At 53.2% G+C, this 22,297-nt stretch overlaps 10 protein-coding genes across 10 annotated transcripts; 3 read left to right on the top strand and 7 right to left on the bottom strand.

Annotated features, from left to right (window-relative positions):
• Positions 1-165: 165 nt before the first annotated feature.
• On the top strand, positions 166-2,375 carry J4E83_010000 (uncharacterized protein; the record flags this gene model as incomplete). The annotated part of the gene is made up of 9 exons (XM_049336884.1): positions 166-292; positions 344-424; positions 475-682; positions 863-990; positions 1,042-1,467; positions 1,518-1,583; positions 1,656-1,715; positions 1,763-1,808; positions 1,856-2,375. 9 exons carry the CDS (start codon positions 166-168, stop codon positions 2,373-2,375), a joined length of 1,662 nt encoding a protein of 553 aa, XP_049184008.1.
• Positions 2,376-2,840: 465 nt separating this feature from the next.
• Positions 2,841-3,691, bottom strand: J4E83_010001 (uncharacterized protein; the record flags this gene model as incomplete). The annotated part of the gene is made up of 2 exons (XM_049336885.1): positions 2,841-3,447; positions 3,504-3,691. 2 exons carry the CDS (start codon positions 3,689-3,691, stop codon positions 2,841-2,843), a joined length of 795 nt encoding a protein of 264 aa, XP_049184009.1.
• Positions 3,692-4,302: 611 nt separating this feature from the next.
• On the top strand, positions 4,303-5,853 carry J4E83_010002 (uncharacterized protein; the record flags this gene model as incomplete). Its single annotated transcript, XM_049336886.1, has 1 exon — positions 4,303-5,853. One exon carries the CDS (start codon positions 4,303-4,305, stop codon positions 5,851-5,853), a length of 1,551 nt encoding a protein of 516 aa, XP_049184010.1.
• Positions 5,854-8,431: 2,578 nt separating this feature from the next.
• J4E83_010003 (uncharacterized protein) lies at positions 8,432-8,983 on the bottom strand (the record flags this gene model as incomplete). Its single annotated transcript, XM_049336887.1, has 3 exons — positions 8,432-8,562; positions 8,633-8,869; positions 8,923-8,983. The coding sequence occupies 3 exons, from the start codon at positions 8,981-8,983 to the stop codon at positions 8,432-8,434; spliced, it is 429 nt and encodes a 142-aa protein (XP_049184011.1).
• Positions 8,984-9,431: 448 nt separating this feature from the next.
• J4E83_010004 (uncharacterized protein) lies at positions 9,432-10,002 on the bottom strand (the record flags this gene model as incomplete). Its single annotated transcript, XM_049336888.1, has 3 exons — positions 9,432-9,574; positions 9,633-9,881; positions 9,942-10,002. The coding sequence occupies 3 exons, from the start codon at positions 10,000-10,002 to the stop codon at positions 9,432-9,434; spliced, it is 453 nt and encodes a 150-aa protein (XP_049184012.1).
• Positions 10,003-12,458: 2,456 nt separating this feature from the next.
• J4E83_010005 (uncharacterized protein) lies at positions 12,459-12,864 on the bottom strand (the record flags this gene model as incomplete). Its single annotated transcript, XM_049336889.1, has 2 exons — positions 12,459-12,754; positions 12,810-12,864. 2 exons carry the CDS (start codon positions 12,862-12,864, stop codon positions 12,459-12,461), a joined length of 351 nt encoding a protein of 116 aa, XP_049184013.1.
• Positions 12,865-13,890: 1,026 nt separating this feature from the next.
• Positions 13,891-14,375, bottom strand: J4E83_010006 (uncharacterized protein; the record flags this gene model as incomplete). The annotated part of the gene is made up of 3 exons (XM_049336890.1): positions 13,891-13,949; positions 14,010-14,255; positions 14,309-14,375. The coding sequence occupies 3 exons, from the start codon at positions 14,373-14,375 to the stop codon at positions 13,891-13,893; spliced, it is 372 nt and encodes a 123-aa protein (XP_049184014.1).
• Positions 14,376-14,620: 245 nt separating this feature from the next.
• Positions 14,621-16,675, bottom strand: CLF1 (NineTeen Complex (NTC) component; the record flags this gene model as incomplete). The annotated part of the gene is made up of 1 exon (XM_049336891.1): positions 14,621-16,675. One exon carries the CDS (start codon positions 16,673-16,675, stop codon positions 14,621-14,623), a length of 2,055 nt encoding a protein of 684 aa, XP_049184015.1.
• Positions 16,676-17,259: 584 nt separating this feature from the next.
• J4E83_010008 (uncharacterized protein) lies at positions 17,260-18,915 on the top strand (the record flags this gene model as incomplete). The annotated part of the gene is made up of 1 exon (XM_049336892.1): positions 17,260-18,915. The coding sequence occupies one exon, from the start codon at positions 17,260-17,262 to the stop codon at positions 18,913-18,915; it is 1,656 nt and encodes a 551-aa protein (XP_049184016.1).
• Positions 18,916-19,235: 320 nt separating this feature from the next.
• J4E83_010009 (uncharacterized protein) lies at positions 19,236-21,098 on the bottom strand (the record flags this gene model as incomplete). Its single annotated transcript, XM_049336893.1, has 1 exon — positions 19,236-21,098. One exon carries the CDS (start codon positions 21,096-21,098, stop codon positions 19,236-19,238), a length of 1,863 nt encoding a protein of 620 aa, XP_049184017.1.
• Between the last annotated feature and the right edge of the window lie 1,199 nt (positions 21,099-22,297).

Genomic DNA, 22,297 nt, shown 5'->3' on the forward strand with positions numbered 1-22,297 from the left:
CCAAGCTTTGAGACTGACCTCATACCCCACGTCGAAGCCTATACGAGCCCGTGTTCCTCCCAGCCAGCCATTCCTCTCGCAATTCACCTCGCCCGGTGCCGATAGTCGCCCTCCCGTGTGTGTCGCGACCCTCAGCCATGATAGACCGGAGATAGCAGGACGACAATGGACACACAGAGCGCAAGCGTTGCCGACGGCAGGGTGGACGAACTATGGGCAACTCTCGACACGCGCAAACAGGGCCATCTTGACCTCGCAGGCCTCAAAAAGGGGCTGCGGAAGCTGGATCATCGTAAGGGAGGATGTTGCGCGCAGACTTCAGGCCGCTAACCCGACATTGTAGCCTTGAAAAATGCGGACCAGCTCCTGGACGAGGTGATGCAGGCTGTAGATACCGATGGGAATGGAAGGATCACATACCAAGGTGGGTACGTTCTCTCTACACGAATTGCACGTGTACTGACGCGATTCTAGAATTCCGCAAATTCGTACACGAAACCGAAAAGGAGCTTCAGCACCTATTCCAGACCATCGACTACAACCACGACGGCAAGATCTCCAAGGACGAGCTGCGCTCAGCTTTGCGAACGGCCGGCCTCACAGTGCCCAACAGTAATCTCGACAAGTTCTTCACGGAAGTGGACACCAACAATGATGGGACCATCAGTTTTGAAGAATGGCGGTATGTACCCAGTCAGTTTGCGGTCGTCACAACGGGTGGAATTGGAGTGGCATCTCACACGGTGGAAGCGCAAACCGACTGAGACCATTGTCGTTTGGCCTAAAATCGCGACAAGATCTCGAGATGTGTTGCATGGATGTCGCATGGAGGACTTTTGTGAATCTTACTGACTATGATTAGGGACTTTCTTCTATTCATTCCGGTCAGCGCACCATCCCTCGGCGCCGTAATGTCGTACTTTTCCGCCACCATGAAAGTAAACCAGGAAGGCGACGTTGCCATTAGTGACGACACAATCCAAGGCCTAGGTACTACACAGCGTTTTCTTCGTTTTTTCTTTGGTTCCCTTTTCATTGTAGCGCACACACCGCCCTACAATACCCTTCCGCCAGAGCCCAGCGCGCCGCTCGACATGGCTTCATCTACTTCGACACTTGCCTACCAAGGTACCCTCCCGCCACGGTCTGCACACGAGACGAGCAGCGCTCCTCTCGAAGAGATACGGGCAGGACTTATAGAGAGCTTAGGAACCATGCTGATTGCTTGTGTTCCCAATCCAGGCTATTTCGTGGCGGGAGGCGTTGCAGGCATTGTTTCTCGCACCTCCACTGCTCCGCTCGATCGTTTGAAAGTCTACCTCATCGCCCAGACCAATGTCGCGGAAGAAGCTGTCGTCGCCGCTAAGCATGGCAACATTGTCAAAGCTGCCATGAATGCTTGGAGGCCACTTGCAACCGCCACCAAGGAGCTCTGGCAGGCTGGCGGTATGCGCAGTTTGTACGCTGGTAAGTATCCGTCACTGCTTTGTGGCGATTGGAGTTGACGTTTGCAATAGGAAACGGCTTGAACGTCGTCAAAGTGATGCCGGAATCGGCTATCAAATTCGGGTCTTACGAGGCAAGTATAGTCAAATAAACCAACCGCTTCCCCTAACTCGCGCAGGCTGCGAAACGCGTCTTCGCTAAGATAGAAGGACACAATGACCCCGCCATAATACACTCATGGTCGAAGTTTGTTGCTGGTGGTCTAGCAGGTGAGTTCTCGGGATGATGTAATCGGACCAGCGCTGACGTTCTTCAGGCATGGTCTCCCAATTCGCCGTCTACCCCATCGATACCCTAAAGTTGTGAGTAGAGTCAAGATATCCGTTCAACTCGCGCTAATCCAACCCAGTCGCATGCAATGCGAGACCGTCTCTGGTGGCTTACACGGCAACCGACTGATCTGGGCCACAGCAAAGAAGATGTGGAATGCTGGTGGCATACCCGCATATTACCGCGGTCTACCCATGGGCATCGTCGGCATCTTCCCCTACGCAGCCCTCGATTTAGGTACATTCGAGTACCTCAAACGCTACGTCGCGCGTCGCAACGCGAAGCGACTCGGATGCCACGAACAAGACGCCGAGCCAGGTGGCTTCATGACAGCAGCTATTGGTGGTTTCTCCGGCGCATTCGGTGCGAGTGCTGTTTACCCGCTCAACCTCCTGCGAACACGACTGCAGAGTCAAGGTACTGTCCTCCATCCGCGGACGTACACGGGCATTATGGATGTCACGAGACAGACTATCGCGGGCGAGGGTGTAAGAGGGCTATTCAAGGGTCTCACGCCGAACCTGCTCAAGGTCGTTCCTGCCGTCTCAATCACATACGTCGTATACGACAAGTCGAAAAAAGCGATCGGCTTGCCGTGAGGCAAGAAGCGCCACCACAATGTTCAAACCATGGGATGGAAGAAGATTCCCACACCAAACCACAAGACTGCGAAAAAGTTCTTGTCCCTTTGCATATCAAAATACAGCGATACCCTTCGAGCTCTATAAGCATCACTACTAGCCTTTTTCTTTCTTTTCTTCTTTTGTTCTTTTGCATCATGGCGTGGCGTTTGGGCGTGGGTGGTTGCGGGGAACGCAGCTTGGTCTCGGATTGGGGATGACATAGCTTTTGAAGTAGGGGTTATGTGTTGGCGAGAGTATATGTATGCTGTAGTGGTAGCTGAAGCAATGATCAAAAGTAAGAAGTGGACAGATGTCTCATTCTTAGTGCAGTATGTGAATGACAACCCTGTCTGAGTATAGTATCTCGATCAAATACATCTAATCCCTCCCAGAAACGCCATCCATCTAACCCAAACATAACGCCCTCCCTCACTCTCACTTTCATTTCGTAATAACAATCAACAACACCAAAATAATAATCAAAACCACAATAACAGTCAAACTCCAATTCTCCCTCGCCTTCCTACTAAACCGGTCCAACCTTCCCCTCGCCCTCACAAACTGCGCCGCATGCCGATCCACCCCTTCCTCCACATCATCCAGCAACATGACCTGCCCGTCGAGCTCATCCCCTATCTGCATGCTGAGTTCGCGCTGCCGCCCGATTGAGGCGCCGAGCGAATCGAGTTGGCTGTCTTGGTCGGCGATGACGCGGCTGTGGTATTGGTGGATTTGCGTGTTGTCGAGGGTGGATTGGTCGGGTGGGGTATCTGAGGGGTCGTCGCGGTAGGGGAATAGGGAGGAGCGGTTTGGGTCGTCGGATTCATCGGAGGTGTTGTCTGAGAAGCGGACGGATTTTGAGGTTTGGCGCGTGGGAGCGGGTTTTTTGGATTGGGCGGCGGCGAAGTCGGAGGTTAGGGAGGGGTTGTTGGGGGAGGTTAGGGTTGGTGATGTTGGTGTGTTGGAGGTGGATTTGGTGGTGGGTGTGAATTGCGCGGTTAGTTCTGCGAGTTGGGTGCGTAGACGGGGGAGTTGTGATGTTATTGATCTAACGATACATTAGTAAATAATATTCCTGTATAGAGAGATGTCGGGTGGGCCTACTCGTCCGACGTGTCTTGGACTTGCGACTCCAGCGACTCGATGCCGGAGCGCAATTGCTCCAGCGAGCGCGAGATCTGGCCATCTTGGCTGTTGGAGGGGAGGTTGAGGGAGAGGGCACGTTGGCGCTCAAGCAGGGAGAGCTTGATGTGGTCGGCGAGGAGGAAGAGCTGTGGGGGGTTGGTTGCCATGGTGGCTGTGGTGGGTGAAGGTTGGTTGCAGGCGGTGGTGTAGTGCGTGGTACAGGGACCCAATGCGCCGGAGATGGGACGCGCGAACGATGCGAGGGAAAGCGCGATTGACTTTGATAACTACGCCTGGATGCGACTATGTACAGCAATCCATGGATGTGAAACAGACACACAACGTTGCAGCTAAAGCGCGAGTGGAGATGGCAAGGCTGCTGCACTCCAGGAGCGGACCGCTGACGACAGGCCCACTATGCCGTGGCTGGGCGGCTGGGGCATCATTGGTGGGGAGCGGCCAGGGCAGCACCATGTCGCTCTGTCGCGCAACCACCAAGCCACGGCATGCTCCCTTCTGTTTCGGGAGAATGTGCCATCCTGACCGCCCGACATAGTCTTTGCTTCTGGCGCTCTGCAGCCCCCCGTGGATGACTGGCAGGGCGACCATCCGACCAACAAACCCCCCACAGCCACCTCGATCGACACGATAGAGGAGACCCGAGACAGCGCATCTCACCGCCGACAGCGCCTGCCCCGACGCGAGTGAACGCGATTCTCTTTCATAAGCGTCTATCCGTCGCCAACTCCCGCCAACCCTCCACACCAACTCCTCCAGCATGTCGTCGCCAAGCCCCATCCCACCCCCGAACGACCGCCGGTCCTCACGCTCGTCGCGCTCGTCTAGTAACGCCAACTGGACTGGCTGGGCCGAAGAGCAGCATGGTGGAATGCCCGTCGGCGGCCCTCCCAGCAGCCCCTCGCCCTTGGCCGTCCGCGTCTCAAACTCACCCTCAACGAAGCGCCGTCACAGCCGAATCGTCAAAGTACCCCCCGAGTTCGCCAGCCTAGAATACGTCTCCACGCCCGACAGCAACCTCACCTGCCTCATCTGCCACGCCCCCTTCGACAAGCCCGTCCAGCTCTCCTGCGACCACTACTTCTGCCGCGAGTGTCTCGATCACGCATGGGCGCCACAGCATAAGAGGACGTGTCCCACGTGCCGGCATGCTGTCGAAAGCGACAGTGACGTTCGCCCGGTGCCCAAGATTATCGAGACGATGCTGGATGAGCTTGTCGTGAAGTGCCCGAACACCAAGGCAGGCTGCAACTGGGTCGCCCAACGCGTCAACGTCAACGACCACGTCATGCTGTACTGCGAATACACGCCTGTCGAATGCTCTGCCGCAGACTGTCGCTTGCAGATATCACAGAAGGACTTCCACAAGGGATGCTTGCACTACACCGTCAGTTGCGAGGACTGTCACGCTTCGCTCCTCAAGAAGGACCTCGAAGAGCACCAGCGGAGCCTCTGTGCTAACCGCTTGACTACCTGCACGCTCTGCTCGGCTGAGATACTGCGGCTAGACCTCAAGCCTCACATCAACAACGACTGCCCGAAACATGTCATATCATGCCAGGGCACCATCGTCGGATGCAAGTTCCAAGCCGAGCGTGCCGACGTCGTACTCCACGAACCAACCTGCGCAATGGCAACCATGGCGCCCCACTTCCGCGAACAGCAAGCCCGCATCGAAAGAAACGAGGCGCGAATGGAGCCCCTGACTAGGAAAGTCGGCATCCTCGAAGACGGTCTCACCAACATCACAAACTACCTGTATCCAGCCAACGGAAACGACGCCTCCTTCCCTGTTACCGATCCCCTGGACCCCAACGACACCGACCCCCAAGCACCCCCGCCAGACTTCCGCCTCCCACCCGCTTCATTTCCACCCGTCCCACCAGGCGGAAACGACAGCAACAACTCCGCCCAACCCCCTTTCGACTCCCAAGTCCACCACCTCCTCACGCTGCACGACTCCCTCCGCGAAGAAGTATCCCGTATCTCCAACGCGCTCACCGACCTCGACGGCCGCACCAACATGATGATCATCAACGAGAGCCAGCGCTCCAAAGACGAAATGCTGCACGTCAACGCCGCAATCAGCAACATGCGCATGCACCTGCAATGGGTGGTCAGTGCGACACTCCAACAGCGCTCCAACGCTACCGCCACTTCCAGAACACCAGGTACCGCAGGCGCAGGCGCAAGTGCGAGCGCCGGGAGTAACGCTACACGTGCGGGTAGTGCTAGGCCGGGTCCTAGTGCCACGATGCAAGGGCCCTTCCGCAGGCTGAGCGACTCTAATAGGCAGGATACGAAGCTCTAGTGTTTGTGGTGGTAGTATCCCCTTCTTTTTTCTTTGCGTTTTCATGATGGAAATGGAAATGGGAATGATCGCAGGTTCGATCTATGATGGGATGGATATGTCTTTATGAAAAGTGTTTTTACATGGCGTTTAGGGAACGGGGGAAATGCGGGGTTGGGATCATGTACGACGGACGATGATCCTGGGTGGGATTAGGTTTATATACCCCTTCTTCTTCTTTGATATCGTGGGTTGCTGCTAGCGGAGGGAATGCCGCAGCAGGTGCAGGTACGGCATGACGGGGATGGAAATTGTGAGATTAGATAAAAGAAAATAGTACACAAAAATAATCTAGACACATTATATACATCAACTATTCATGACCATGAATTCTTCTCGTTGTTTTCGGGCACGTGAAGTCGTGTATATGCCGTTAGCTGCGAATCCGTGTCGTGGGCGGATCATCGGTGACGTAATGCATGAGGTTTTATCGGACCCTGTATGTACCTGAAGATCGATTACGAGGCGACTCAGAATTATCCTGGCGAAAAACATCTGATCCTCATATATCTGCAGCTTGACGTGTTCTTTTTCTCTTTGCAAATGGCGGGGAATACTAGTTCTGATATTTTGATTGTGAGTTTCAATCTCTGGTGTTGTTGATTTTGAATGGCTTGGACAGCGGGCTTTTGGCAGCTGCGTGTGTTTGCGACACCGACATCGCGTCTTCTCCATGCCAATTAATTGAGAACGAGAAAGAGATGGGAACCGAACAAACAAACAACCACACCCACCCAACCTCCAAACACGAAAGAACCTGTTCAAGAGAATCCCCGACTAACATCACCACAACAAAAGGCCGGCGCAATAGCAGCCTTTACAGTAGACCTCCTCGTCTACCCACTCGACACAATAAAAACGCGCATCCAAAGCCCGGAATATGCTAAACTCTACACGGATAGCCGGACGGGGAAAGTGGATCCGAAGTTGTTCCGTGGTGTGTATCAGGGGATTGGGAGTGTGATTGTTGCTACGTTGCCGAGCTGTAAGTGAAGATTTCTACACGTGGTTTTAGAGGAGAAGAGGAAAAGAGCAGAGATGCGTGGGATGAGTGAGAGAGCTTGTTGGGATGGGGGGAAAGAGAAGGGGATGGCATGGTTGTCAGGGAGAGGTTTGATGGGTGAAGAGGTGGATGATGATATGTCGTTTGGACAGGAAGAAGGCTTACGCGAGATAAGAGGAGAGTTAGATATTAGGGGGGAAAGTATACATGCTAATCAAACCAACAGCAGGAGCGTTCTTCACAACCTACGAACACACAAAATCGCTTTTCACCCGCCTAAACACCAATACCAGAAACGAAGCCATCCTCCCCATAGCCTTCGTCCACGCCTCTGCCTCTTCCTTGGCAGAACTAGTTTCATGCGCCATCCTCACCCCCGCAGAAGTCATTAAGCAAAACGCGCAGATGGTCTCCTCGACTTCTCAATCGCAGAATGCTACTTTACAGACGCTGGGTAAGTTCCCCTTATCCACCATCCCCTACCCACCACCCAACCACCCACACCCATCCTCCACACTCCAAACTAACATCCGCCCCTCCCCATCCAGCGAAATTCCAATCCAACCCCCTCGCCCTCTGGCGCGGCTACACCGCCCTCGCAGGCCGCAACCTCCCTTTTACAGCAATGCAATTCCCCATGTTCGAGAGACTCAAAGAGGGGATTAAGAAGTACAGAGATGAAAAGGGACTAACGAAAGGTGGGATATTTGAAATGGGTTGGATTACGGCGCTGAGCGCGGGGAGTGCGGGGGCGGTTAGTGCGGTGCTTACGACGCCGGTTGATGTTGTTAAGACGAGGGTTATGCTTGCTGCGGCGGATGCTGAGGGGGCGGGGGATGCTGGGGGTGGGAAGAAGGGGGGTAATGGGGGAGGAAAGGGGTTGGTTGATGCGCTGGGGAAGGAGGCGGCGGGGACGAAAGACACGGTTAAGAATGCAGCGAAGGACGCGGCGGATTCCCTTAATCCGATGAAGTCTTCGCCCTCGCAGTCAAAAGGCAGGAAGAGTAGTTGGGCTGTGGGTAAAGAGATTGTAGAGGAGAAGGGGTTTAAGGGGTTGTGGAGAGGCGGTGCGTTGAGGGGTGTTTGGACGTTTATTGGAGCGGGGTTGTATCTTGGGGCGTATGAGAGTGGGAGGGTTTGGTTGGCGGGGAGGAGGGGGGAGAAGGTTGATGAGGATGATTTGCTGTAATTTGTGGCTGGGGACGTGAACTGAGGTGCTAAGGCTGTTGGTGTCAGTCTGGGCGAAGAGAAGAGTGTAATGATCGGACAATGAAGTTCACTCAGCACACGGGCGAAATGCAAAGTCATTGAAGATCATCCATCTATTTGTAGGGCTTTCATAGCTACCGGGTAGCTCAAGCTGTGTTGTATCTCGTCCATGTGTAGCACGAGAGATGTAGGCATGTTACACTCGACCTGTTGAACTGCGATCAACCTCCATGTTCCCTCTATCGAGTCTCTTCTAGCGAAGATCTTGGAAGAAACCCAGCTAGTTACGAGATGATTTTGGATGGAAAGCAGATCTCCAAGGGTTACCTAGGTAGCTGAAGCCACTCGCTTTGCGCGAGGCGGGGGTGCCAACTCCCGTAACAAATCCAGTTGGGTTTTACCGGAGTTGTCGGACAGAGGGTTGTGCGACTCCTTATCAGCTGCGAGCATCTGTTCCTCTACGTACAAGCATACAATGTTAGCATTGTACAACGGGCCAGTCTTGTGTATTGTGCATCAAAGACTTACTCAAGAGAGGGGCCACCTTCTGCTGCAATATCTCTAACATAGCCTCCAACCCATCCCCAACAGTCTCCCTCTCTCGGGTCGAGAAGAGTACTTCGTACCCGGTGCCGACCGGCGCGTAGATTACGAGGAGAGAGGTAGTGTAGAAAGAACCACCGTCGCTCTTCTTCTCCTGCGCGATGATGATATGGAAGTGTGAAGATGGCAAAAGCTCCTCGGCGTAGACGATACCGGCATGAGCTGAGTGAGTCAGTGACAGAATCCAGAAATGCCGACAGCTGCGAAGTACGTACACATAATCTTTTCCTTCATCTTCTCCTCCCAGATGATGTTCTCGTACTTGGACATGGCCATGGCGCTTGCGGTGATGGCGTGGGCCGACAACTAGACGTTGAGTGTGAGGTGTTGTAGGAGTAGGAAGTAGAAGAGTTGGATCTTGTTGTCGGGCGAAAAGTTTCTTATCGAATGGAAAGCGCGACTCACCCTCACCTGCCTCTCTTGTTGTGAGCTAGCCCAAAACGGAGACAGCAAACAACCGCTGAGCAAATTTTCAGTCTTTTTCCAGGCGGACGCTGACATGTGGCTTAGTATGTTAAGATTAGGGGCGCAGGAAGTGAAGTAGTCCGCACGATGGCATGTTATGGTTGATGGATTGCATTCCTATCTATCAAGGCAGTGGCGCATACAGGTCTACTTTTTTGCATGAATGTCGTGGAAGATGATTTCTGTATCTTCCTCACTACGCCATTCCGACTCGTCAACGCGTGATCCAGTATTTCTTCTTCATAAGCAAGCTATTCAGCTAGTCTTTAAAGACCATCCGAAGCTTACCCAGGGCAGCCCTCATCTTGACAAATCGCGCCTCTTCGACCACGACCCCAGCCCTAGCCGAATCGATCCAATCTTCCTCGATGAAAGAGTTTACTTTGTCCACTTCCGCCCGAGCTATAGAAAGATCAGTTGATTAGCACTGAAGTCTGGGTCTGGCAACTGAGCGACTCACCGATACTACGACCCAGCTGGTCTTGCATCCTTGCCATGAGAGATTCGAGGCCCTCAGCGAAGCTCTTACACTCCACGGTGATGACGAATTCTAAGCCGGCGTGTATAGAGGGCCACTTGTAGACGATGAGGTGGGTGGCGTGAAGAGTGTGGACGCCGACGCCTGCTTTGTGTCCCTTGATAGTGGTGTGGATGACGTCGAAGACTGAACACTGCGAGAAGCTATCCGTGTAAGTTGCGCGTGCAAGAGCTGTAAGGTGATTAAATGTTAGTCTGGGAAAGTGCGAGCATTGTGATCGCGACTACTTACACATGATCTGCTCTTTCATCTTCTCTTCCCAGAGGATAGTTTCGTATTTGGACATAGCCATGGTGGCAATGACTGCTGACTCGGAGTGACGTGGAGTTGTTGTGTCTCGGGAAGTGGCAGGTGGAAGGGTTGTTGTTGTCGGGCTGGAAAGTTTCTCATCAGCTACGAAGAGTGCGACTCACCTTCACCTCCTCGCTTATGACCTGAACTACGTGACTAGTCCGTAGCAGAAATAGCGAGCACTCGCCCAACGGATTTACGGTGCTCAGGTTTAGAACGAATCACGAAATGGCAGTTCCTCGTTGATGGTTCCATTGCTATCTAGCAGCTGAAGTGAGGCTGGCAATCGGGCTATGGCTATTGTATGTGTAGTGACAGAAGTTCCATCTCCATATTCTTTGTCCCATCCTCCAGACTCGCAATTTTCTGGTGCGGAGTTGATACTGTGCATATGAGTAGAGGTGCGGTACCGCTAGCGAGCGGGTGGTGCTTGTTGTCGGAGCCTCTCTAGCGAAGCATCGTGAACTACAATGAAGCCAGTCAGTCAGAATTTGCATCTGAATGTATTGGATGCGCAACTTACGCAATTTCTGTGCCAATAGCTTCTGACCCATGCGGCGTCTGAGCACTTCCAAGAGAGTTTCCAAGCCGCTTGCGACCGTGCCACGACTATAGCCCGATGCCAACAACTCCCACTCCCCTAGTTTGTAGCCGGGGTTGTAGAGAATGAGATGAGTATCGCAGGAAGTCACTGCCTCTCCAAAGCCCCCCGTGGCGGTGTTGTGGGCGTGGATGACGTCGAGGACTGAACCGCGAGGGCAATCTCCAGCGAAGATTACGTGGGCATGACCTTCAAGGCGAACACAAGTCAGTTTTAGATAGCGTGAGAACAGTTACTCAGATTATGCTTACTCAGGATCTGTTCTTTCATCTCTTTCTCCCACATGATTGTCTCGTACTTGGACATAGCCATGATGGCTGAAGTGACGAAGGTGCGCGGTGTGGACTTCAGATTTTGGAAGCTTAGTTGGTTTGCGGTTGTGGGTGGTAGAAGATTGGGAGCGGTTGCGCGAAAGTTTCTTATCTAACGCGTTGGGAAGGCGCGATGCTTAGTTCACCTTCACCTCAGAATTCTCGTTTTGTACGCCAAGTCTTTACACGTGTCCAACAAAGGCAGTCGCCTAACATTCAAACTCGTCTTCCACATAATGATTCTGCCATCGAATGAATTAGAAAAGTCTTCGCGCGTTCTCAGCCTCCCTAGCCGCTTCAGCGGTGTAGTGTTCTTCAGCGAACCTAGCCACTCTGTCCTTGAACCACTCCTCGGATCGTCCACACGCCTTTAGCATCAATTCCCTTTCTCTTCTGCTCTATAATGCAAGCGTTCAGTCAGTTCTCACACCTTTCATCCTCGGCCACCGTACTTACCGATCTTGTCACCCAGCCGCTTTGTAAGTTCCACCATGAGAGCGTCCAAACCGCCCATAATGCTATTGTTCTTATCGACCGAAAGAACTATTTCCCAGTCGTTTTCCAGAAACGTGTCCGACGGGACATAAACGATAAGGTGAGTTTCATAACAACGGCCTTCCGATGTGTCGGTCCTGCTGTGGACAATATCGAAACCTGAACCACATGGGAAACGTTGAGCATGCAAGGCACGAGCCTGCGCTACACGTTGATTGTAAGTTGTTAATTCGTACGGTGTGAATGGGAAGTAGTAGCGACGTACACAGGATCTGTTCCTTCATCTCTTTCTCCCGTATAGCGGAGTCGGGATTGACCCAGGCCCTGAATTTCGTTTCCAGCACCATGTGTTCTGAATGACTAGTTGTGTTCGTAGTGATGTGTTGTTGAAGTAGGAGTTTGGGGTTTTGGATGTTGCGCGAAAAGTTTCTTGTCTATCTAGGTACCATGGTACTGCACAACCTTGGAAGACGCGATCCCAGGCCCACCTTCTTCGCCGGTACTCGGATGGTTCACATTTGGTGACGACGAGTGCGCAGCAATGCGAAACCAGTGCCCACATTCAGCCAAAGTATTCTTGCAAGCCTCAAATCTATGCCGCTTTGAGTGTCTCTTCGGATTGATCCTGGCCGCCGGTTTTCTCGAAGTTGTCAAACATTCCGGCTGTTGTCGCGGAGGGTTTCGGTCTCAGCGAGGGAGCATGAAAGAGTCAGAGCGAGAAGCAGACAATTAAGAGTAGAGGGTCTATTGCGAGATATGTGTGGGCCGAAGCGCTGACGTAGATCTCACTTACACCTTCGTTTTGACCCTACCGAATTCGTATCTACCAGTGCGGTTACCCGGTTCTTTACTATCTATTATTGCCAGTCAAGAGACTCAATGCATGTATACTTCTATCAGTCGACTGACAGCGTGGCCGCAAGCCGCTAGATTCAGCGCTGATTACTTCCAAGGTTGTCAGTGCTGATGTCATCCTTCTCTAACTTCTCTGCCTCCTCTGTCTTCTCTACCGTCTGTCAGCGAGCGCTTCTCTCAAACCATCGCATTCATCTACTTACCCATGGAAGCCATAGTCTCGACCATCATGATACGCAGCTTCCTCAGAAGATCCTGGTAGCCTCGCTGAAGGGTGGAGCCAGTTCCCTTTCCGCCTATGCGCCGCGACTTTAGAACTGGAGTCCACTCGTTCGATACAGCTTTTCCAGTCTTGAAGGCAGCATTGTCTGGCATTGGGTAAACGATGAGCCATGCGACAAGGTCCTTGCCTGCAGACATCTCGTTGCTGTAGATGACGTCGAATGTAGAGCCATAGGGGTACTTTGGGCCGTAGATAGCGCGGGCCTGGGCTTTGAGATAAATTAGCTGCATAAACAAAGACACGTTCGATGCGTTCAGACTTACACAGTATGCGCGCGACAAGCGCCTCTTCGTGCATGACCTGACTGTAGTCTCCCATTTTTGCTTTCGTAGACGGTTGTTTTGACGTGAGGGTAAGATGGAGGAAATAGAAAGCAAGGAACGGATTTTGTTACAGGTATTATGTGTGCCAAGAAGCGAGATCCGATTCTTTAGTTGTATTCACTTGTATTCACTTGGTCCAAGCTGTTTTACATGTGCCAAGCTAACGTCCCTTCTCTTAGCTTCACATGACTGCTGGTAAGCAAACCGGCAACGACCTTCCTCCTGCAGATAGAACCCAGAGGTCAGTCCAGTGTCGGCGAGTTCATCGCGGATCACTCCTCGGCCTTCTTCTTGCATGTCTCAACTAAACCTAGTCAGCGAATGGCGATCAGGATCTATGCTTCTTCACCTACCCATAACCCCAATCATTTCAGTCCGCAGGTTGGTAAGAAGATCTTGATGGGCTTGAATGGCATTGAACCTAAAACCCGATGACTCTATTGGAAACCAATCGGCGGAGACCACTTCGCCCGCCTTGAAAGGTTTGGTTTCGGGGTAAACGACGACATAGCAGGTATACGGCCTATCTTGTCCACGGCAGTATCCACTGACGACGTCGAACACAGTACCTCTAGGGTATTTCGGGCCGTGGATGGCGCGAACATGGGCTATTGAGCAAGTTAGTCAAGCAGAAAGAAGTGATCACCGTGGATACACGTACAGAGGATAGTGGCTTTGAGTGCCTCTTCTTCCACTGCCAGAGAAGTCATATCTGCTGCTGTTGCGTTGGAATTTGGAGTTGGATGTAAGGTTCTGAGTTAAGTGTAGGACTGAGAAAGCAGAGAGCTAGAAGTAAAGAGTTTGTCTTAAAGTACGTACGCCAAGACGCGTTGCGCTCTTTCGGTCTCCTTCACTTGAGCATGGCTGTTTCGCATTTGCTAAGCTCTGATGACGTGACCGCAAACAGCAAATGCAAGACCAGAAGGTCTTGTCCTGAGAACGGACCACGACTTCTACAACCCCTTCACCAGACGCTCTTGGCATCTTAATGAGCCCTTGTAGTCATCATCTCAAAGATCTCCTACTCGTCGCGAACCTCTGAAGATTCCTCCATCTCATCGTCGGCTCGAGGTGCGTTGTCTAGTGTCACTCGTCAGCGGACTGTTCTCACTTGTATCATTCTCAGGCATCTCCACGTACCCATGACCGCAAGCATATCGACTTGTAGAGCGTGAATGAGCGACTCATAACAAAACCGCAAGTCACTCCTTTCGGGAGTCTGTAGAAGAAGCCTCCATCTAGTGGAGAATGAATCAGACGGGCTAGGGTAGACAATGACGTAGGCGATGTATGTATATCTGAGACTGATATCGGGCTTTTTGGAAGCGACGACGTCGAAAGTACAGCCGCGGGGGTGCTTTGGGCCGTAGACTGCTCGAACGTGGGCTACGAAGGATGATGTCAGAAGTGTACCGCAGTGGTAGTTAGAAATGACTTACAGATGATGCTGGCTTTGAGGGTCTCTTCGTACTGCGCCTGGACCTGCTTCTCTTGCTTTGAGGCCATCTTTGCTGGTGCTGCGTTCAGATTTGGAGTTGATTGTAGGAGTCTAGGAGACGAGAGCAGTGCTTGCTATTAAATATGTGTGCGCCAAGACGAAATTTTTAGAGTCACCTTCACTCTCACTTGGACGCGTCTGCAAAAACAAGGATCAAGCGCGGAGTCACCGCCACAACAACCAAGGTCCCAGACAACGATGCTGATTCCTCTTATCCTACATACGCCCCACCTCCCAAACACCCCAAACACTCCTACTCCCCGCCCCCATCCGCAGCATCCCCATTCTCTTCCGCAGCCGCCTTCGCAGCCTGCGCCATCTTCCACCTCTGCGCATTCGCCATAAGCTTCGCCAACTTCGCCGCACTCTCGTCGTCGGCCGGGAAAACATAATCGACATACTCCTCGAAGCTGTCGTCGTCCAACTTACGCCTCTTCTTGACCTTGCGCGGCATCTGTTTCTCGATCTTGTCCTTGTCCTCTGCAGTTCCATGAACATCTTCGAACGCCTTCCACGCAGAGAGAAGCGCCACGCGGTCTTCTTTGAGGTCCTTCTCCTTGAGCCGGGTGTGCGCCCGCGTGAAGACTTCGCGAGCGCGGGATTTAGCGAGCTCGCTGATCGTTTCGTCGTCTTCGGGAGTGGTTTCGTCGGGGACGCCGAGTTCGAATTGGGCGTAGGAGAGCCAGACTTTGACGTGGTCGGTCTTTTCGAGGAGGCGCTCGTAGAGTGCGCGTGTGCGGCCGTACTCGCCTTCTTCCTCCTCGAAGTCGATGTATGCTTTCCATAGAACTTCTGGCATGTCCATCTCTTGCGTGTCTACGGCGATTTCGAAGATGCTCCGCGCACGGTCAAGGTCGTCGAGACCACGCTCTAGGTTGGCGAAGTTGATCCATGTATGGCAGTTTGAGCCATTCCACTCAATGTACTTGGTGTACAGCTGCCGACAACGGTTGAACTCGAAGAGCTTCATCTCCAGTTCGATGTAGCCCTTGAAAAGCTTGTCCTTTGGACACATGCCCAAACTTTGACCGAGCAGCTTACGTGCAGCGGTAAGCTCTCCTTGTCGCACAAGGAAATGAGCGAAAGCCAGCCATACTTTGGCGAACGTGAAGCGCTTGTGTGGCAGCAAACGTATGCACTCTTGGTAAATTTGACGGGTTCGTTCGATGTCGTGCGAAACTGTCTCCTCCCAGACTGCGTAGAACAGCCAAAGATATATGTACCGTCTCCAGTGGCGCTTCTCCTGTGTGGGTGGTATCTGGGCGATGGCTCGCTCGTATATGTCTCGAACTCGGTCGGGGTTGCCAGACGTCTCTTCCAGTCGGGCAAAATCGATCCAGCTGTCGTAGTTCTTGGGGTTCTCTTTGATTTGCTCCTCGTAGTGTACACGTCGTTTCGACAGAATTACGTCTTCAATACCGTCTCGATCTCCGTACTGCTTCTCGAAGGTTGTGAAGGCTTTGTGTAGGTTGACCGATTTCGATCGTGGCATACGATCCAGGGCGAACTTATAGATGGCTCGGGCACGTTCCAACTCTTTCAGCCTCGCTTCGAACTTCGCGTATGCCATGAACAGCTTCTCATCCATAAAGTCATCTCCAAGTGTTGTGACGGCGGTACCGTAGACATCGCGCACGAGGTCGCTGGTGCCGTTCTCCTCCTCAAACTTGGCCCATTTGATCCAGTTCTTGGGTTCCGGATGAACGACAGTAAAGCGCTCGAAGATTGCCCGGCATCTCTCAAATTCGCCGTGTCTCTTCTCCAGCTTGATGTATGAGCTCCATGCCGCCTCCTCAGGCTCCCACTGCATCCAGCGTTCGAAGACCGAGCGGGCACCGTCGATGTTGCCGAGCGTCTCCTCCATGTAGACATACTTGTACCATAGCTTGTCGACTCGCGGAAGAATGGTAACGGCGCGGTCGAGAAGGTTACGGGCATGCTGGACGTTGCGGTGCTTCATCTCACTCTCAATGTATCGCAACCACAACGGGACGGACGTTGAGTCGACATCGAGAGCTCGTTCGAAGATGGAGCGGGCACGTCGAAATTCCTTCTGCTCCAGCTCCCAGGAAGCATAGCGCATCCAGTTGTTCATGTTGATGCGGTTGCGCCGCACATAGTCCTCAAACTCCTTCCTCTTCCTCCCCTGGAACTCATGCAACTCCTCGATGTCGGCGAAGCGCTGCGTTGGCGCCTTGAGCTTCTCATCTTGACGGTCGACGGCTTCCCTCAGCAATTGTTCGGCAGAGATCTGGACAGCCGCCGCGGCCTTGTTCTTGACCCGCGGGGGTCCCCGTGAGGCCTCCATGTTGACGTTCGAATATGATGATCAAGGGCTTTATGAGGGAGGTGGTGGTATGCGCGCGATGGTGATAGCGGACGAGGCGCACGTCGGTCGTGAAGGCTGTCGCGCCTGGATCGTGTCGGAGTAACAGAGCTCCAAAGGTTGGTCCGGATCGCTCAAACCGCCGAGCACGTGATCGCGGATGCCTACGCAGTACGACTACGGTACAATAGCTTGGCGATAGCGATTGTCGTATGTAGGGCGTCGTTCTGCGATGCGACAAGATTAATCTGTAACGTGAGAACGCGACTGCCTTAGCGCAACTTTTATCCGCTGCACGCCAAGCAATTAGCACTTTCACGTCACTGCCGGCGCAACTTCTCTCTCCCCACGACACTCACCCGCGCGCATTCACGACTCGACCGGCGGCCATCCCAGGCAACAGGTACGTAGTATACTGCACGCTCCCGAACTCAGCACTCAACCGATATCCACTAGGAGGGTAACCTCTGGCCGCCGTCGCGACTTCCTCGATACCCCCAACTGCTATTGCCTGGTAGCGACGCTGAACCGCACATACCCCGAATACCCCCAGCCTACATTCTGCCATGGCGACTCTCGAGCAAGAGCTCCTGGCGGACTTCGCAGACAGTGGTGATGAGGATGTCCAGGATCTGGAGAATGACTTCGCCGAGGGTTCTGGCGACGACGATGAGATGGTCGATGAGGAGGCGCAATATCGCGAGAAGCAGCAGGACAAGGACAAGGAAAACAAGGGTCCGGCCGACATTCGATCCGCGCAGCAGCTCAAGACGAACCTGGACCCCGTCCTCAAGCGCATCGAAGAGGCTAAGGACCAGATGGACATAGTCGAGGGCGAATCGTTTGAGGAATCTCCGGAATACCAACTCCTCACAGAAGCCAACGAGTTCTCCACACAGATCGATGGCGAGACTGCTAGCGTCCACAAGTTCATTCGCGACCACTATTCGGCCTTCTTCCCCCATTTGGAGGATCTGATCAAGAACCCTGTGGTCTACGCCAAAGCATGTTTGGTCATCGGCGGCGGACCTTTGTCAAGCATCAAAGACATCAGCCCCAAGCTGAGGCAAATCGAAGGAATGGAACCTGCCCAGGTTATGATTGTCGAGATTGAAGCTACACGTGTGGAAGGGAGACTTCTTGAACAATCCGAGCTGGACCTGGTGTCAAACGCATGCCATCTGCTGCTCGAGCTACACGCCGCCAAATCCAAGATTCTGGGTTTCGTCGAATCCCGAACTGAGCTGTTCGCGCCTAACCTTACCGCGCTTATTGGAAGTTTGACCGCAGCCCATCTCATCTCATACTCTGGCGGTATCGCGAATCTAGCCAAGACTCCCGCTTGCAATATTGCACCTCTAGGTTCGACCAAAGTCTCTGGTGCTACCGTCGGACTTTCGAACATGGGTCTGAGGCACGAGGGTTACCTGTACCACAGCGACATCATCCAGAACCAAAGACCGGATCTGAGGAAGCAAGCGCTACGTATTGTTGCGGCCAAGGTCATTCTCGCCGCGCGTGTGGACGCCCATTCCAACTCCGGCACTGCCGATATAGGTATGGATCTGAGGAAAGAGTGTGAGCGTCGGTTGGACAAGTTGGTGGAGATGCCAGCGAACCAAAAGGCCGGAGGAAGGGCCCTTCCCGTACCCGATGAGAAGCCGTCGCGAAAGAGAGGTGGAAGGCGAGCCCGCAAGGCCAAGGAAGCAACAGCAATGACCGAGATACGCAAGGCTCAAAACCGGATGACTTTCGGCAAAGAAGAGAAGGAAGTCGGATATGGCGACTCCGTAGCAGGCATGGGCATGATCGGAGCCACAGACACCGGACGACTCCGCGCGCAACAAATCGACCCCAAGACCCGCGCCAAACTCAGCAAGAAGAACCCCGGCTGGGGCACCGACACCACTCTCGGTGCAGCTTCGTCTCTCAAAGGCTTTGGCGGAAGCGGCACAGCAACCAGTCTACGTGCACAGGGTCTACGAACTGGTGGTGTGGGTCTTGGTGGTGCAGGAACGAACTCCATCGCGTTCACACCTGTCCAAGGCCTCGAGTTGGTTGACCCCAAGGCGCGTGAGGAAGCCAACCGTAAGAGGAAGGCAGACGAGGATAGGTGGTTCAAGGGCGGTTCGTTCACGCAGCTCAACGGTAGCTCGAAGGTGGATGCGGGTGGTTTCAAGGTGCCAGCACTGCCGAACAAGAAGCCCAAGACGGATACTTAGTTGGTCTTCTTGGTTGTTATGGTTGTAGGGGTAATATGGTATCTGGTCAGCATATATGGCGTTTTCGTGGCATTGCAGTGAGTGCGAGTGCATTGGGCGGCGTTTCATTGTGGGATAGTTCTCGATACCTATACGTTGGGACGTTGCAGGGATAGTCAGATAGTTGGAAACCCAATATGATTATGCTCATCAAACTGTGTTTGTATCATGGTGAAATACGATGCTGAAAATGTCTTTAGTAGACTACATTGACGCTCTTCCGCAAGTTACACATATCTATGAGGTATCGTGGCGGATACATATCAATCCACACTCGACCTCTAATAAGACGGACTACGTCGTATACCCCCAACTACCTTACCATCCGTCCCCATCTTCCATGCCCACCCATTGTATTCACATTCCATGCCACCTTGCTTCACTTCCTCTACCCCCTCCATATCCTCTACCCCCTCCATATCCTCCACCTCCACATCCTTCACCCACCCAGCAGCTTCCCTCAGCTGACTCAACCAATCCATCCCCACCACCTCTTCCTTCTCGCAGGCTGCATATGCGTGATCAGCCACATGCTCATCAATCTCCCAGGGATCCGCAGACAAGATAGTGACCTTGCAGGTCTCGCAGTAGAAGTTCACTCCCGAAGGGAATTCAGCACAGGAAAATGTGGAGGGGGAGGTGGGCGAAGATGTGAGGGAGGGAGGCGAGGCGAGTTCCGCAACCGGTGTCCCGTCGTGGGGGAATGTGATTCCCTCATTGGATACGTTATCCTCTTCCGCTGAGGGTGAAGATGATGGCGAGGGCGAGGGCGACGCAGAATCCTCGTCAGTGGCATCATCATACACGATGCTCTCTCCATCAGTGGCAGAATCATAGTCTGCCATGCTTTCCTCCTCTTCTTCTTCTTCTTCCTCATCGTCATCGGACGTCATATCCTCATCCCCCGGAGAGTTTTTAATGACATTGAATACGTGGCCTGCCGAAGTCAAATGCCGCGCCCAGTTCGCACCAGCGAACGTGACCTCGCAGTCATCGCAATAGTGACCATATTCGTAGCCTTCTTCGCCGAAGCCGTCATCTTCATACTCCTCCTCTTCTTCTTTCTGCTCTTCCTCTTCCACAGACAGCACAACGGACTCCGGTGTCGGGGCGTGGAGGTGAATGTCCCCCTTATCCGCCTTGGCCTTCGCCACATTCTCCAAATGCGCCCTTGCCTTCAAATGGCCGCCCCAGCCCCTCGAATGGACCTGGCGGTCACAGTACACGCAATATTGCTTCAAGCCGCGCATATACTCTTGTCTAGTTTTCGTGCCCTGCACGGGAGGCGATTGCTTGTCCCGAGCTGCATTGTCCTGATGCATTCGGCCTTTGACGTGGCATGTCCAGTGGGAGGCCAGTAACGTACGGTCGCAGTCGCTGCAGTGGCGCTGTGGTCGCCCTAGGTAATCCTTCCTTGCAATTCCGGGACGCTGGCTGGATGCCGGCTTGACATACTTGATGTGAGGCCCCGCGCGCTGTAGTCGCCTGGGTGCCTGTACGGGTTCCGACATGGGACTGTCGACGCCATCGTATTCCTCAACCTCCCTGTTGCCCTCGCTAGCCGTCGAACTGAACTCAGCACTTCGCGGCGACATGAGCTTATCGCTAGACAAACTTCCCCTCGCAGGACTATTGTAGTCCTCCAGCTCCTTCAACATCCTCACCGGCGTCTCCACCCCCCTCTTCGTAGTCTCCAAAGTCTTGGTCTCAGTCTCAAACTCCAGTACCCCCTCCGTCTTCCCAAGATGCCTCTCAATCCTCCTCCTCCCCCTCTCCGCCCTCCTCTTCGCACGCCTCTGAATCGCATTAACCCTACGCATCTCGCTCTTAAGCTGACGCGCATTCCGGATCGGAGCATCGTCATCGGAGGAGGAACTGGCGGAAGATTCGTGTTCGGGGCCGAGGTCGAATGTTCTGTTGCCTAGGCGGAAGATGCTTTGTTTCTGGATCTTAATGGGGGTGGGGGCGATGGGAGCTGGGGTGGGGGTTGGGGCTGGCTTGGGAAGGAGTAGTATGTCGAGGAGGGCGGACGACTGTGCCGAATGGCGGTCTGTTATTTTCCACTCTTTCTGTAGGACGCTTGTGAGCATACCAGAGAGCAGGGTGTATGCGGCCTCTTTTTGTTGGTCTATTGTTGTGGACATGTTGACAGTTGGTGTGTGTGGAGGTTAGATGAGCTGGAAGAGTTGTTGTGAAGTGGCGGTACGACAAAGTGGTAGTCAGTAGACAGTGTGCACAAGATGAAGACCGAGCGAGGATATGAGAAAAAAGAAGATAGAGGGTGTCTGTCCCCTTATTTTGTACAATTCTGCTGTGGTGCGTCCCACGGTACCGAAATGGCAGCCTGAAGGTGGAGGCCACGACAACCAAAGTACCACCAAAAAAAGGGCGAATCAACAATTTCATATTGGAGAGATGCGTGCCAGTCAGAACTTGCGAGATGCCTACGAGTCGAAGTAGACACAGTAGGTTGTGTTCACCTACCTTGGTTCCCAACTCTTGCGATGATAGCATCAGCCCTTTCCACACGCTAAGCCTGCCTCTCAACGCCCTCGCATGCACGACGACCCTTAATTTCATGACTCTTTGGATGCACCACAAACCATGGTTTTCTATTGCATGTTCAAACTGTGGTTATCCATCATATCGTCGCCGCGTGTGAGATCGTCATACTTACAATGTGGCTCTCAACGACTCAGAAAAGCTGTTGCCTGGTTTTTGCACACTTGTAGTACTGGCAGGCCAGAACGTTATTCATGAACCGCGGGAGTATTGAATTTTCCAGTGTCCTGAAGCCACGGAAATTGTCGGTGTTCGAGATGACTCAGGTTGACACAACTTGGAGTTGGTGTCGAGGTGGTCAGGTGTGCGCGACCATGATTATGGAATGAACGAGCAACGCGCCGATTCCTACACCGTGGATATCGCTTGGCCGACGTCTGTGCTGCTGACTATCCCTACTCATGATTCTGGGATACTCCAGGGTAAAGCCGAGTCGGTTCGCGACAGCAATACTTAGTGTGAACTCAATGGCGTGAACTTATTCAGGGTCTGCAGCTTTGGATAAGAAGTGGCCACCGCACGACTCAGCCATTGTTGTGAGATCAGGCATAACAATCGAAAATGTAATTGTGCAAAATCCTACTGAGCAAGGAAAAGGCCATCCCTTGCAAAGCCCGATGCATCTCGTATTGCAGCGATGATCAAGACACCTGTCGCTTCAGGCGGTCTGTAGGCGAGAGCGGGGCGGAAGGATGATGCGCAAAGCTCGCTCGGTTGGCGTTCAACTTTGTTCGAGAAGCGTTCGATGCTTTCGTGTGCGGGGGTATCCCTGACCTGGCTT

This window comes from Alternaria metachromatica (genome assembly GCF_023757995.1).
Source record: "Alternaria metachromatica strain BMP 0045 chromosome Unknown scaffold_39, whole genome shotgun sequence".
Classification (NCBI taxonomy): domain Eukaryota; kingdom Fungi; phylum Ascomycota; class Dothideomycetes; order Pleosporales; family Pleosporaceae; genus Alternaria; species Alternaria metachromatica.